Genomic DNA, 16,998 nt, shown 5'->3' with positions numbered 1-16,998 from the left:
ACGTCCCTGGAGTGGAGAAGCATCAAGGAGGCACCTCCAGGAGAGGCGTAACGTCACATAATAATAATAATAATAAACTTGATTTACATAGCATCTCTTTACAAAGTTACAAATTCTTTGACCTTAACATCAGCATACCAAGACAAAAAGAGAACAGCATGGTTTCCAGATGCAAAGTGCACACAAAAAATAAAAATCTCAAATGCATACAAACACAACACACTTCACATCATAAGTCCTACCCCTCAGTAAAAACACCAATGATAATATTACCCAGATTAACCTGGTACACCTCCTCAAACATAAGCCTTGTATACATATATCTAGTCTCATTTGAAAGGTAGCAGGAGATAAAACTAAAATATATTACCATTAAAGACAACTATTAAGAAAAAAGTATCCTCCCCCTAGTAAAAAATTGGCAATATTGCCATTAAAATCAAGATACCATAGACAATGATACAAGTGAAGGTCTTCTCCTACTCTTTGTCTCCAACTGTTACTATGCATCTGATGAAAATACACTAAAATACAGCATTTAACAATTCAACAATTGGTGAACAATTCTATCACTGCGAAGCAAGCCAGCCTCGCTACCATTGCTACTACACTGCCAGTGCAGTTAGCTACTAAGATGACTTAGCTGTAAAGTTGACCTAGAATTATGAAGCTGATTTGTTAGCAGCTTCACACCAGAATCCAGATGGATCCAGATCCAGCAAGGTTGCTTCTCGGGTGCAGGCTGCTGCTTGTGTTCGTCAGATCCACCCGTTGCTCCTCTGCACTACAAATACTGTTCAAATACCACTTCTGTTCACTAGTTGCGAAAAACCACAAAATTCAAGATGTGTTATATGTAGAGGTATTTTTAGGCCAAATTATAAGACACTTAATTTTAGTGAGTTTAGCTTAAGAATATTGACCGACATCCAGTCATACATAGCAGAAAAGCAGTTGTGAAAGTTGTCTAAGTTGCTGAAGTCATTTGGTTTTACTGAAATGTAAAGCTGAGTGTCGTCTGCGTAACAGTGATAGAATATACCAAATTGTCTAATTATCCGGCCCAAAAGAAGCATATACAATGGGAAATTGGTACACGGTACTTATATAAAGGTGATGTAGCCTGCGAGGAGCCAAATCCATTTGGAGTTTACAGCAGGTATTAGGTTTTAGCTCATGTGTCATACCACAGTCGAAGTCCTAATAAATGCTGCTCAGAGGCTTTCTAGCTGTTAACGTGATGAATACATCTGATACTTGAGGGCCAGCTGCCCACCACAGAAATCCAGCTTGGTAAAGCTCAGCGCTGTGTTTCATTATTAAGGCAGCAGGAGACTCTCCAAGTTTGGAAGTCAGAGGTTTCAAGAGGCCACGATCACAACACAACAAATATGAGCCGCACTACCTCAGAGTAGACTTTTAAATGAGTTGTAGTGTTCCAAAGCATTCAGCCGCACTCGTATGATTCTTTTAATAAAAGATGCATGAATGATGAAGAGAAAACTGAGTAGCTCAAATAACTGTGAACCTTTCTGCTTCTGGCCTCTTTACCTTTAGTGAAATATTGAATGTATTTTCACAAATAGATATTAATCCATATAACTTTGACGGTATAAACTTAGAAATAACAACATCTGGACTGTACAGGATTATAGTTTAGTAATAAACTATCATTGAGCAGGTCTGCAGATGATTTTTATATGATAATATTGATGAGAAAACTTGATTTTTTATCATTATAAATGATTATTATATTGTAAGGCTGACTACGACGGTGAATTAGGGCCATTCTAGTTAAGAAAGTAATGAATGAATTAAGGATCTGGGGAAGAGGGATTCATATTCTAAGAAAACACTGAGATTAAAGTCACAAATATAACAGAACAAAAATGTTCAAGGAAATACAATGATTGGATAATTAAATAAAATAATATAGCTTTTTTTCCAATATCTTCTATCCAGAAAATTGCATTCATAATGCTAATTACTTGACTCTACTCTCACAAAGTACTTAACAGAAATGGAATAAAAAGCTAGGATAAAATGAAGAAGAAAGTTGTTGTAAACAAACCAGAAACCAAATAAATAGAAGAAATGTTTTTTGTGAGATTAAAGCTGCCCGGTGTCCAGCTGGTCCGAGACGGGGCTGAGATTTGCCTCTCCATGGGGAATGAATGCTTGTTTGTGTCCCTGTTTCTATAATTACACTTGTCTGCAGTGAATGTAAGGACATTAGTAGAGCTGTTACATTGCTGTGATGCAGCTGCTTTTCATAAAGTCAGCAAAACATTTTTCCATCTATGGTGTCGATATAATAAGTCACGTCTCGGATGGGCCTCACTGGCTTTCCAAACTTCCTCCGCCTGCGTTTTATCAACATTATTCAGTCTCAGGCATTAGAAGACAGACACTTCCTGCTGACAGTGCAAACCTCTCCGCTCCGTTTCAGTTTGCAGAGTTTGACCAGATCATGAAGTCGGACCCGGACCACCTGGCAGAGCTGGTGAAGAAGGTCAACACGTGGCTCATCCACAGCCGCTGGAAGAAGGTCCAGTGGTGCGCTCTGTCCGTCATCAAACGTAAGCAGCATGTGTTCACACAACTCATTGACATCTATGATAATGCATTTTATTTATAAGGCTCTTTTCATTTAAAAATCACAAAGCGCTACAGAGTAAAATCAGGAGCACATAAAACGTATACAAACAGTTGCTTGAAAATTCAACATTAGTTAAAAACAAAAACATCTATGATGGTTAGTCGGAGTTAGTAGGCTGAAAAAAAACTGTATCCAGCATTATTAACGGTTATATTTCCACTTGCATTAAAATAAGCGTTAAATATTTAACTGCAAAGTAGTAATGTGTTTTTTATACCTTCACTTTTTTGCATTACATTGGATTGAATTGATTTGATGCGGCGCAGCCCTCCAGAGAACACTCTCCACCGACCGCCTGCATGTGAATCTCTATATATTCCCAATTTGTGTCACCTGATGTGAAGGGAAGCAGCTGCTGCCATCGTGTCACGCAGCGCGCTGAACATTGTGCAATATCATATTTGGATGAGCGGTAACACGTTTGGAAATCAGGATGCATCACGCAGAGAGGAATTTGTAGACAGACGTGGAGGAGAAGCTAAAAAACAATATTCAGGGATATTCAAGAGTTTGGAAAGTGGGAAAGTTTTAAGGGGAACAGGATTGTGAAGAAAATGTTTGTTATTAGCTGATGGGGGCGGTCCTAAATAAATATTAAGCTGTGCACGCCTGTATGTGATGATGTCCTGAAGAGTGTGCACGTTGAGGCTGTAGACCTTTTCCAGCTGACGCCATCATACATACAAGTGTCATTTTGCCCCAGATAGGTTAGAAGCTTTAAAAATGTAATTAAAACGTTCACCAGCATCTCTATGTCTCTATATATCGATATTTGAACAACAGACTCGAGTTCTACAGGATTCAGCATCACGGCCGCTTCAGAGCAGCAGGGGTTTCAGATTAAACAGTGACCGTGTTAACCGGTGACTTTCAACCAAATTGTTCCGTGACTTTCACTTCCATGTTGTTCTACATTCCTGCTCATTAACTCATCACTTCATCAAAATAAGGAACTCCTCTCCCTGAATTCTGTACATTTATCATGTATTAAGAATACAGTAGCTTATATTCCTCTCCTGCTCTGTACTGCAGTTTTTCACCAACACATCTGGATCTTCCTGTTATGGCTGGCTTTTAGTTGAGGAAGCGCTTGATTTAATATGCAGCAGAGTTTTTCCTGAGTAGAGCATTTTAAACATCAATATCTCAGTCGATCATCCATTTAGTTGTGGGAAAGCAATACGTTTGATTAACTGTTTAGCCGTCGTGAGGAAAATGTCGGCAAAGTACTCTCTCAGAATAAATCTAAACTATAGAATAAGCAGGAGTATTCTGGGGGGAAAACTCCAAGACATCTTTGTTTTACTGTACGTTACATAACCTGGTGCATTAAGTCAGTCAGTTTGGTTTGATTCAACTCAGGGGATGCAGGATGATGAGGTATCAGTCAGTCTGTATGACGTCATCCTCTTAGTTCAAGTCAGTGTGAACAGGAACCGGACCTTGAACTGAAAGCATCAATGAGAACGTTTACATGCACCAAATATTCACCTTTTGGTCCTTATTCAGATAAAAAGACACTAGTCCCACTAATGTCTTTACACGGCTGATGAAAATGAATATTCCACTACATGCAGCTGTACGTATTCCCGCTCTTATTACAATATGTTGTGTTTGACGGGTCGATGTCCTAACGTTGTTTATCACATCTGGACATGGAAATGTAGAGCGGCAGCAGCAGCTTGTTACATTCAGATACTTTGGACTTGTGATATTTGTTCATGTTCAACGTCCCTCATGATGATTAACGCAGGTGTTTCTCCTTCTTTTCTCGTGGCCATGCATTACTTATTACATTACTTACTGCTGTCCAGTTGGTTTGTGTTGAACAGGCAAAGTGATGTCACAACCCCAGTTGAGACGCATAATGTAAATGTGCTATAAAGAATGCTGCTAAACCCTGAATAATTTCACACACGTCTTCTTCTGAATATAATGAGGAACACTGTGGTATTCTGAATAATAGTGGGATGTGAGTGTGCATGTGAAAGTAGACACTGTGTAAACGTGTCCCCTTTGGTCTAGACCAGACCAACCCAACTACGATGTGAAAGAACATCCTCCTTGCTTTTCTACACGTCGCTCCTCTCTGCCGTCACTTTCAGTACATTTCCTCCTCCACCGTCCCAGACATGTTGGAAACCCGATCATGCAAACACGAGAGGGCTCATTGTGCACAGCTGACTCACCCAAACACCCGGGGCCTCGCGGCCGGAGTGCACCGGTGTGAACCAGCCAACCAGGGGCCGCTGTGCTGTGCAGCAGAGACGGACTCCGTTACTAATGTGGGGCCTCGGCATGTCTGCCGCCAGCTCATGTTCATCCCTGCAGAGAGTTCACATCAGTCACCACAGACCGCTATCACACTGTTTACGTCGGCCTCCATTTCTCCCAAACGCTCAATTTGTTTGCACTACTTTCTGTCCGTCTCTCGTCGTATCTGCCATCGTATCTGCCAATCTATCGCTCTCTTCACTATCTCTGCCTCCCATCCTCTGTTCTCTTTATCGATCAAATCAAAAATAAGCTTCATTGGCAGGAACTGAACAGAAGCAAGTGCTGCCAAAGCATGTCATCATATCGCATTAAAAATGAAATAAATATTTGCGATCTTCAAGGCTTCTAATGTCCCAGCAGCATTGGATTTTTAAAGTGTAACCAGCTTGAGTTCAGTAAATGCAAAGTCATTACTTCGGTGCAGTTATTGATGGGGAAGACATTAGATATTCTGAGGCCGTAACGAGATGAAATGATTTTGGCCCCAAGTAGCGTTATCGATATGCGTCTCTATTTATCTTACAGCTTTTATCTTTCCATCTCTCCCTTCTTCTTTTCATCTCCCTATAGTTTTCTCTTCGATCGCACAACAACAACAACAAAAAAAAGCATCTGTCACCAGACTTGGAAAGCGATGATGTTGAATCACGATATCATCATCACAATACGTAAAGAAAATTATAAATAATGTTAACATAAACATAACATAATTTCAACCTTATTAGTGTATGAAAGCAATTAAAGAATACAGAATGACAGTTAATAGATGTGTCCATGTTCGGCGACTGAAATCAAATCGGAGGCGACAAGGCTGTCCCATTTCAAAAAGCTTTTCCTGATTCGTGACCCAGAACAATCAGTCAGGATCACAAGTACCTTCATCTATGGCAAGGGGGCGCTGTAGAAGTAGAACAGGGGCACAACAGACTTGAATGGTTTGTAGTGGACATTTGACGAGTACAAAGGAAAATGGTGATTGTAGTTGTCATGGCGATGACACGTGTCCATGAGGCTGTGAAGTGTTGTCGCAGCTCTGGATGTATGGCTAGTTAGCTTGTTAGCTAGGTAGCTTGTCCTGCTCTGGAGTCGAGGGGACTATGAGACCGCTATTAGCGCTGCTTGGCTTATTTTCTGTAACCAGTGTAGCATGGAAGCATAGTGAAATTAGCACGCTAGCTAGCTCTGCGCCAGTTAAATTGCCAGCTTAGTGATTCCCCCATGCTGTCATGCTACACGTGTTACAGAAAATTATCTGACCAAAGTGGTCACTCATCTGACAATATCCGTGTAGTTTCCTACTTTGTGATCAGAGTGTGTGAGCGACCGTTCCACTCCTATTTCTATACATGTCTTAAAATTAAATTTTTAAACAATTTAGGCATTCAAATGAATTGTAGAAAATGAAGAACTGATAATAAATGTACATTAAAAACAGCTTGGTCAGATTCATACTGCACCACTCACAGGACCTTCTCTGAGCCCCACTCTGGTTTCCACCTGCATGGAGTCACTGGGGGAAGTGGTCACTGATTGAACTTCTTTGGTAAGCAGACGGTCCATAATGGTGCCAGAGCACTGCCTGCCAAAGATTGATCGATTAGTGGATCATCACTTGGCAGGGTTTTTGGCTGAAGGAGAGAGTAGCCCTGGCAGAGGTCCCTGTCCCCAGAAGGTTTTAAAGTCCCACCTCAGGATGAGATTACACAACATCCCAGACGTTGTGGACATCTCATTGCAGCAGATCAAGTGCAAAGCTTCCAACATGTAGATGAGAAGTTCAGGGGCACCATAGTTCTTCATACACCGGTGGCGTAGTGAACAAATGACACAAACATTTGAAACACTCGCTTGCGCATATTATGTCTTGGGCTTTTATTGTGAAAGTTAGGAACAAAAGATCTGCACTGCCTTCGTCAGGGTTGTAAACGGTACAAGTACAGTTTACTGTCTTCATTTGCTTTAGAAAAACCGACCTCATTCCAGAAAAATGTACATGGCTGTTTGCCCTCATTTATAAGTAACACTATGGATCCCTTCCAGGAGACACTGATGTGTGATGTCATCCCCATATTTAAACTGTTTGGTCTTAGAGGTTACGATTGCAGGACGTAGTTTGACTTCTGTTCCTTCTGTTTCTTGCAGTGAAGAACAAGATTCTGTACCGGACCAGCGCCTGTATCGAGATGCAGAAGACGGTTCGGATGTGGCTCTGCAGGAAGAAGCACAAGCCTCGGTGGGTTTCTGCTTTTCTTCTTCTTCAACTTCTTCTTCATCGCTTTTCCTTCTTCTTCTTCTTCTTCTTCCCCTTACCTTTTTCCATTTTACTTCATCCACCTCCTCCTTCTTTCCTTCTTTCTTCTCCTTTCTGTTTCTTCTTTCTCTCTTTTCTCCCCTCCAGTTATTTCTTAATCATTCCTTTTCTCTCCCCCTTTGTCTTTCTCCTTCCTTCCTGTCCTCTCTCTTGTTTTTCTACCCTTCTTCCACCTCTTTTCTTCCCATCCGATTCTTTCCTTTCCCCCATTTGTATTCTTCCTCCCATTCCTCTTCCTCTCAGCTTACTTTCTGTCCTTCCTCTCCTCCTTCTCTTTCTTGCCCTCTACTTTCTTCCCTCTTTTCCTCAACATGTCCTGCCCCTGCATACTTTATCTAGCTTTATCTTCATCTTTTCTTCGGTCAATCCTCAATCCGCAAACTCTGCTTGCAGCTCTCTCCTTCTCTCCTGTTTCCCTCTCTTCTTTTGCTTATAGTCCCTCCTCCTCTTCTTCCTCCTCCCCACCTTCCCTTCTGCCATCGTTCCCTTCCTTTCCTCTTCCATTATGCTCATCTCCTTTCTCTCTTCCTCCTTCACTCCCTCATCTCCATCTTGATCCTCTTCTTTTTCTTTATCATCATCTTCCACTTTCATGCCTCAGCAGTGTCAATCTGCCATGCACTCCCTCTCTCTCTCTCTCACACACACACACACACACACACACACCTGGGGGGGCAGGTGGGAGGAAGAGATGCAGTATGTAGGAGAAGAAGGGATTTTCTTTTCCTCTGCAGGGGGTATCTGTCTGATCTGGCAACCTGCTGCTCCATGCTAACCGGCTGTGTGATTGTGTTAATGTGTGCTGCTGAAGATACATGTGATTACAGTATTAATGACTGAGGTGGAGATGGATTTAGTTAAACGACATGAGTGACAAAATTACACTCAGCAGAAGCCGATGAGGCATTAAGTTGTTTTGCAAATCAGTTAAATCGTGACCAAGTCCAAAGGAAAATCCACTTCTTGTTTTCAGCCCTGAACAAGTCATTATTTATCATCATTATTAATCATTTTTTTACTTTGTTGTTCCATATTGTCTTTTATTTTTCCTTGACCCCAGCAGTGCTAACGAAGGACCAAGCTATGTCCAGGCGTCTCTATGCCTTTGTTAGCTGTGGAGAGTTAACAGACCATGATGAAGGTCTCACACTGACTCATGTGAAACACTGAGATAATGTTTGCATCGCTATATAAGTACACTTCAGACCACACAGCCGCGGCGTTCTTCACCGGAGGTCAACACAAACAAGATCTCTGAAGCTGTTCACTCACTTGTGTTGTCTGCTGCTCCAGGATCAGGTTATAGTAAAGACAGAAAAAATCCAAAGAAAAGACCGATAAAGCAATGATGCCTTCAGGTGCTTCCATCGCTCACGTTACTCTCGCCTTCTACATCCATAATCTCCCTGAAATCACATGTTTTTTGGGCTGCAGAATAGTTTTATCTTCAACATCATGGACAGAAAGCAACGCTTACACTCTATGTGATTTAACTCCAACCACATCAGGACTACAAACATGGCGGTAATAAGTGCTTTAATAGGTTTTTTGAAAATGCTCTTTCCTGCAGCAACAGCAGTTAATCAGAGTGTGGCTGAAATGAACATCGGATTGATCAGACAGTTTGGAGGATCGTGAGAACTTGAGTCATTACCAAACCTAATTAGTTATCAAGTAAGACATTATTGGAGGTGTAATTCAGGATGTCTACAACAGAGCAGGGAGAGTAGATGACTCACTTATATGTGAACTCATTGCTTATTACTGGTTGCTGCAGTTTCCCACCCTGTTATTGAGCTGGAATAGATTTGAATTTGGGTTTGAAACCCAGTTGTTTTCTCTTAAAATGACACTTCGTTCCCCTTTGTGTACATCTGGTGCTGGGCCGAGGATCTCCTCTCCATGAACCACATTCAAATCAGGTGGACACGATGATTAGTTTATAGCTGTGCTGTGGCATCCAATAATATAAGTCCACAAGGCTCATCATTAATGCACATTTCCCCAAAGTTCAGCCTGACGTGTTCGTGTCTTTGAAAACTTTAAGGTCTTGACTCGAAGTCAGAATAATGTTCCTTCCTTCCAATTTCCTGGCTGGTCAACACTGTTTTATGAAGAACAGCCAGTGAAAATATGTCTTGTTTGGGTCTGGAGGGAGCTTTATGAAGTCTAATATCAGGATGTTGTCATCGGGATTATCTTGGTTGGGCTCATAACAGAAGGGTGTCGTTATTAACGGTGTCAGAGCTGACCAGGTAGGGGCCTAATAGAGTTATGAATCTGGATGAGCTCCTGGTTCCAGCAGGAAACATGTCCCTTTAATTATTCTGACAGACAATCTTACATGAAGCATTTCTGCAGCGCTTGTCTGAGTTCATGATATCATCCAGAGGTGCTCGGTGAATTTCAACAAGCTGGATTCACTGGATCTAACAAGACACACGTTGGTGGTTTACGTGAGCTGGATGAACCCAGAATTAACTATTTAGCTGATTTAATATCAATAACCAGTTAAAAAGGATGCTGAAATAACTCCATAATGATGGTGATCAGTAAAAAGTCTGAAGTCATGCTTTGTTAGGTCTGTCTGCAAGACCACAAGATAACTACTGTTAAAATGCTTCTAGACATGAATAGTAGTCTGGTCTGGTCTCTGGAGGGACCACAGACATAGGAGACAACATTTGTTTCCTCCATTTCTGATTCAGTGACCTCAGGACGACGATCTCAACTCTGATAGGCTTTCGAGACACATGATTCGTTTGTCACTTGGAATATTTCAACTTGTGCAAGATGCACATGACCCAATCTTCATTTATTTGACGATTTTGCTCCATCCGTTGCACATTTTATCTATTCTCTTCTATTTGCAGCTTTGCATTAAAGGCACAGTGAGTAGGATTTGTCAGGTGTAGTTTGGAAACACATCATTCAGAGTTTGCCCCGCCCCCGGCTCAAAGAGGGCTACGGTGCTCGCCAGTGGAAGCCACTCTTGTTTGGAAGGAGCTTTGTTTGCTTGACTTTTAGCCTCGCTAGCATTTTTCTCTGCAGATACAGACACCACCACCGACTTGTAGAGTCAGAAATTATGATGATTGCATTATATTTTGGATGAATTCAGCAACTATACTGCCTCATCTCCATATCAACGGCAACCGAGGCTCATGGGTATTATTATTAGTATTTGGAATCCGTCTTCAAATGGACAGAAGTTTCTCAGCTGAGACCTCAAACCTATATAATGTTACATTGTCGAGGAGAGTCCCGTGTTTCAGTGTTGGGTACCAGTGAGGATATTGTTTAATTCTCCTTCTCAAGGGAAACTTTTGGCTCTTTCATTTTAATTAAGCGATCATTTTGGCTGGGTCACCACATATGGAGTACATTTTGGCATGGGTGTGAGTTTTTTAGGGTTTTTCCCCCCATATATTTGAAGTTGAAACTCAGCTAATTAAGTCTAGAACAGCAGTTTTCTTTTCCTATTTTTTTTCATTTATTTCTTACTTTATTACTGATTTGAATATAATGAATAGTTGGTCATTATTTATATATAATATAGAATTATTATGACAACATTTTTGTCACCTCAGCAGATATATTTCAAAAGGAAATGAATGTGAATGCTAATAAAACTAATGGTTACAGTGTAGGATCCGGTGTTTTGGCATCTTGAGCCATACTAGAGACTAAACCTTGACTGCCTTACTTAAAATATATAACCCCTACTTTATGCAACATGAACAGTTTAAATGTAAAACTTATTGTGTGTTTTAGTATCGACGGCTTGGTGAAGGTGCGTAACCTGAAGAAGAGGATGGACCGCTTCAACGAGGTGGTGGCCGGGCTGAAGGAGGGCAAACAGGAGATGAGCAAGCAGATCCAGGATCTGGACACCGCCATTGACGCCCTGATGGTCAAAATCAAGGTGAGTGAGGTTTGGCTGCTTTGACGGCTCTGAATGATACAGAATGATAACAGGATCCTCCGTATCCTTCGGGGGAAGCTCTTTGTTGCTGTCGGCTCTGACGGACGCGTACATGTGAGGAGTTTTGTTTCAAAAATAGGATTTCCCCTGCTTTGACGTGAGCGCCGCCTCCCTCAGTGAAAGATGGGCAGCATGAAATGAAACCACACGCTGGTGCAGGGTGACACACAGCTGGAGCTTTAAGTCCCTGTTTGCAGCACTGACAGCAGATTTCATCCCCAGGAATTTAAACGTATACCGACCGCTAAGTACAGCTTGTGATGTTCTTCCAGTTCTTCTACGGTATATAGAACATCCCATGTGGATAGTTTGAGCCAAAGCGTTTTGAAATTTTTCCGGATCCATTTGCCCAGACTGATGAATTGAAACTGGTGTTTGCTGTTGAACTGGTGTGCTTCCTGAGTGTTGCCTATGAATGTCATGAATCTTTAATGTCCTACACTAGTTTAATGTTCATAATTCAGCATGGCCGTCTTCTATATCTTCCCTGCTGCTTCGTTACCAGAGACTTTGAGGTGTGAGTGTGACAGGTGCTCAACACACTAAATACAGTATCGGGATTAGGAGGACAAACTCTGGTCGAGGGACTCGGCAGGGCTGAGACGCTCCTGTCACATCAAACCCCGCCCCCGCAGGCTTGTTGTGGAGTCGGAGGGAAAAGGTTGCCGTGACAGCAGATGCGTATGAATATTCATCGACCCGCGAGACGGCAACTCGTTCCCTCCCTCAGGTTTACACCAGCTCTGCTGACACCTGAACATCGGTGACAGTGACCTGTGAGATTCCTGACGCTCTCCAAGCGATTGTTTGTTTAAAAGCTCCGCTGGAGACGTTACGATCTCTGACATCCACACAAACCTCCTCAAAGATATCTGGATTCCTGGTGCTGATTACAGCTGACGGCTACAGATTCTACAGGAAATAATCTTGTTTGAAAAGATGTACGTGTGCTCGCCGCCTCGTTTTGCTGGATAACAGCCAATTATACAAGTTAGTCGATACAAACTTGAAACCATAGCACTTATGTTAAACACAGACTTATTTATTATCCATTATATTTTTTGCAAAACTAAACTTGGTTTGTCGTCCCATTTGCTCCACAAGACTAAAAAGAATCCAACCTGTATTCCATGAAGGGTTCAGGATGTATTTCTGAGTCTCACAGCCTGAGGAAAGAAGCTGCTCTGGAGTCAGGTGGTTCTGCAGCTCATACCATGTTTCTTGCCAGGCAGCAGCAGGGTGAACAGGTGGTAGCCGGGTGGGTTTTGTCTTTAAATATCTTCGGGGCTCTCCGTAGAATGACTTATTTCAGGCATCTAACCAAAAACCACACGGAGGAACGGGAAGTTCTAAATGCTGACACGTTGTTTCGGACTCATTCCTGCAGCTCTCTGTATTAATTGATCATGCCGCCTGTTTCACTTTAGGCAGATTCTCCTCAGATATAAAATCCATGAATCAATTCTTCTCACGGAGGCGACATGAAAACTATGTTGGTTCAGTAAATTCAGCCTGGTGAAGGTTAGCGAGTCGCTGTCCAATCAGCTCCCAGGAATCAATGTGGACTGGATGACAGAACGCTAACGGGCTGCTCGCAGCTCAACGTCATCATGAGGTCCGCAGAGTTGAAGGGACACATTTTTAAATGTCTAGTTTTGTCCAACATCCAAAGAGAATCTGATTACACAAAAATCTGCAAATATTCACTTCTCAGAGGAACCAGTGAATTTAAGTCTGATAAGGACTTCAACAATGTATAGTTAATAATACAAAAATGAGTTTTCTGTTGCTCGACTGATGGAAATCACAGTCTCTACAGCCACAAATATCAAAAACGTGCATAACTGTCCCCGGCTAATGTCTGTTGTATTGTGAGACAAAAGTAAACGAGACTGAGAGACAAAGAAAGTGACTGTTTTAAAAGTGTCACCATGAAGCTGATTGTTTCTGTCCATCTGCCAAACGCAATAACAGCAGCAATACTGCTCATCAAATATTCCCATTTAGTCCAAAGTCCCTCTGTTTCATTTGAGTGTGAACTACACGTGAGCCGAGTCGTGCACGGAGGGAACTCCTGTGATCTAGGGAGAGTAGAAGCGGGGGAGACAGTAGGTCCAACCTGTACCCGATTGGAGCTGATGGCGTCTCTGTGTTATTCAAGGACACTTCAGCAGCGTGGCTTCATGCCAATAACAGGATCCTGGCTGCAGCCGGGGAAGTGGACCCACAGAGAATACATGGATATTTAGATAGGTGTGCAGGGAGCCAGCACATCACAACACTCCTGGAAGTGTTGAGTTATATTCCTGGGGTTTATTATCCATGAATGACTGAGACCTGACCTGACGTGACGAGTAATGGGATTGGTGCTGTGGGACTGAATTCTGAGTCTTTCAAAGTTTTTGAAAATTAGAAAACTAACCCTGGGCCTCTGCCATCGAAGTAAAGGTAGAGGTAGTACATTAATCATCATGATTTCTTGGAAATAACCTCATCCTTACGAGTGGGTTCTGATTGTGTGTCCCGACAGTGCACCATCATGACCCGGATCGATATCGACCACGAGTACCGCGCCCTGGTGACCCGGTCGGAGCAGCTGCTCACCGCCATGCAGAACAAGAAGAAGGAGGAGGAGGAGCGGGAGCGGCTCCAACGCATCGAGGAGGAGATGGCGAGGGAGAAGAAGAGGAGGGAGGAGGAGGAGCAGCGCCGGAAGCAGGAGGAGGAGGACAGGCGGCTGTAAGTGGGAGGGGGTTCAGGCTGGAGGACTTGTTAACTCCATGAAACATTTTTGTTTTCCTCTCCCGTACGTAGCCAAAAAAAGGAAGAGGCACTTTGAAAAGTTGGCGTGTTTCGACCCGGCGAAACGCTGCAGTGGACAGATGCACTCACTGTCCACTCATTGTAGGATTTACATAATGAGGCCGCTGCTTCAAAAGGGGTTATTTTTATATACGAGCTGTAAAGTGTTGTCGGGCTCGCTTGTTGCCGTTTTCCTTCTTCTGTGTTTAGCTGACGCTCCTGTTCAGGGTGATTTACAACGAGTACATCAGCAGAACGAGGTTCCCCAGTGAACCTCCTTCCTAACAGCGCGAGGATGTGAAAGGTCACCGCCTCTGAGGGATGAGGAAAAAACCATTTCAGGAGAAATCAGGCCAGCTGATGTCATATTGGTACAGAAGTTTCAAACACCAGAATGAGTTCAATTAATTCAGGGTTTGTGGGGTTGTGCTGTGGTGAACCAGACTGCCCAGAGAATGAATGTATTCAGGGCTTCAGCAGCTCGCAGTCCTCTTTGTGAAGGTCCTCTGGAGTTTTTTTAAGTTTGACTCAGATTGATTTAGGAGATCTGAAAATGTAGACACGGTGTCTGTGATGTTAGATACGGGTTAAACTGGCTGCTAACTTGGTTTGTTACTTGCGCCGTAAAGTTGGAGATTAATTTGAGATTTTATAGTCTTAATGTCTTTTTAATAAAAACTTAATTAAAAAAATAAGTTTATAGGCCAGGATTACAATGTTCTGTAGAAGTATTTATTTTAAATTTTTGAGGCTCTAGTTTGTGACGCTGTTGAATTGTATTGTGTTATTCTAACTGCATTTCTATTATTTTGTGCACTCCTTTATATCAGCGAGGGTAGGCTAAATAACACAAACACCTCTCTGAACAGTAACACCTTCATAAAGTTTGGAAATGATAAAAGAGTTGATTCATATAACAAGTCAATAATTTTGCTTAAATTATTGTTTTTGTCAATGGAGTCTGGTGCCTTTTGAAAAGAGCGACACAGTGTTTTCAGTTGCTGTCATGAAGGCCTGTCTGACAGCAAGGTGCTGTGGTGTGAATCCTCTAAACATAGCACACACTTAAAGTGATATTGATTGTTGTGTTGTGTGAAATACGCCCACAGCAGGACTTTGCTCTGCTTCTCCATCAACGCCACTTCACAGCACCCAAACTATGCCCTTAAACTGTTTCCTGGTTCTGTGCCTAGTTGCTGCTGTGAAGCGCTCACATGAAACCTTTCAGAGCACCAACATTTCCTCCTTTCCCCTGACTGCTTGTCCTCTCTGCTCAAGCAGGAACTGAAGGTGATTGTGCTGCTGCACACGGCAAACTGCTCGAAATAGAAACATCAGCTGAATCGACTCAAATAAAAGAAAGAAAGGGCGATGTCATCAGCGAGGAATGTAAAGCACCAGGACTGACGTCTGCGTCCTTATTGCATACATTTACATCCTTATGCATAATGGGATTCAATCTCGATTCGGTTAGGGATATTTCAAGGCTTTGCTTTTGTCCAGCTCTTCTCTGTCTTCATCGTATTTAATCTGAAATGCAACCACACATCTTCCTTTAGGCCTTCAGTGGAGCCGCTCCCGCCATGTTTGGTTCACTACTACTCGTCCAGTGATCCTCACTGTTGTTTAAGTAGAGCCACACTTACAAGACAAAGTCTACAGGAGAGCCTCCTCAACTTATTTGTCATCCCACTTAAGATACAGTATATGGAATGCATCCAGCTAGTGTCTAATCATGTGGTTGATTAATCAAAATTAAGACATTTCCTGAAGAAACATTCTAGTAGTTCAATTGTAAGAATTCTAATTCCTTGTCATTCAGAGACTATACAAATCTATATGTAAGTATATGTGCAATAATTTATGGAGGAGTCACAATATACTTTTTCAAACTTGAAGATTGATTTTAATCAGTAAATCGATTATTTGAACCCAGCCCTATTTAACGCATCTCAGAGTGCCAACAGCGACCTTCGGTCTGTGACCTTGAGGTGAATCCTGAGGGTTCATGACTTGCCAGAAGAGGAGACTGAAGGGAAGGCAAAATGGACTATAAAATCCAGGCCGTCATCTCTAATGTCTTACATTAGAGGGTAGTGGTTTGTGACGAACACGATGGTCCCCATCAGTCCTCCTAGAAGACTTTCCAGGCAGAGGAGAGGACTGAGACGCTCAAAACTGAGTGAATAATATGTCCCACACAATCTGGGCAGGAAAGGACATTCTTTAGCTGTAACCGTGTGCAGATCTAGAAGGATTCACAACGTCACCGGCCACGTACCTGCTGTCAGGAAGTAGACTAGGACACATAAAGGATGGCTGGTGACCTGACAGCAGACCCAGGTTCTCTGAAACAGATCTGGAGGCTGTTTGAGTTTTTATTCTCTAACCACATGCAGTAAGACTTCATCCCGGTCGAGACGTGCCTTAAAGGGATCGTTGTGATGTTTTGCAGTGTGGCTGTACGAGGTTGTATTACCGACAGATAGTTCAGTGTTGCAGCACGGCAGCAAAGCAATGTACTGCTGTGGATGTTTCTTTTTCTAACACCTGAAACAATCAGTATCAGATAAAGTGGCCGTTGTATTTAGAATATTTACATCTCTTCACCGTGTCATAAAGACTGGCCTTCATGACAGAAACAAGCCAGTATTTATGCTCTCTTCACCAGACTGTTGAAAAAATCAGTCGTTTTACCTCTCAGAGGTTGTTGGTGTGATGCTGCCTCCATCAGTACGTTGGTATCTATCTATACACATATATACAACATACTTTTATTCTGCAAAGCAGCAAGAAAGGCTGCTTTAAGGTCACCAAGTTTATATATATATATATATATATATATATATATATATATATATATATATATATATATTTGCAAAGTGAATTTAAAAACCTACTTTCAGTTTTCATTTAATTGTAAATGTATTTGTGTGAAACACCAAAATATATTCAGCTGATGGA

The 16,998-nt window shown here is 42.1% G+C and overlaps 1 protein-coding gene across 6 annotated transcripts in view; it reads left to right on the top strand.

The window, feature by feature from the left end:
* The window catches only part of myo6a (myosin VIa), a 137,126-nt gene that overhangs the window by 97,224 nt on the left and 22,904 nt on the right, over window positions 1–16,998 (top strand). For all 6 annotated transcript variants that reach the window (XM_084029910.1, XM_084029909.1, XM_084029908.1 and 3 more), the window contains exons 23-26: window positions 2,450–2,579; window positions 7,079–7,169; window positions 11,022–11,172; window positions 13,763–13,971. In XM_084029910.1, the coding sequence (XP_083886036.1) occupies window positions 2,450–2,579; window positions 7,079–7,169; window positions 11,022–11,172; window positions 13,763–13,971 (581 nt within the window). The remainder of the gene's footprint in view (window positions 1–2,449; window positions 2,580–7,078; window positions 7,170–11,021; window positions 11,173–13,762; window positions 13,972–16,998) is intronic.

Source organism: Eutrigla gurnardus, assembly GCF_963514095.1.
Source record: "Eutrigla gurnardus genome assembly, chromosome: 16".
Lineage (NCBI taxonomy): Eukaryota > Metazoa > Chordata > Actinopteri > Perciformes > Triglidae > Eutrigla > Eutrigla gurnardus.
The sequence above is the reverse complement of the archived record's forward strand: the minus strand, read 5'-3'. Positions and strand labels throughout refer to the sequence as shown.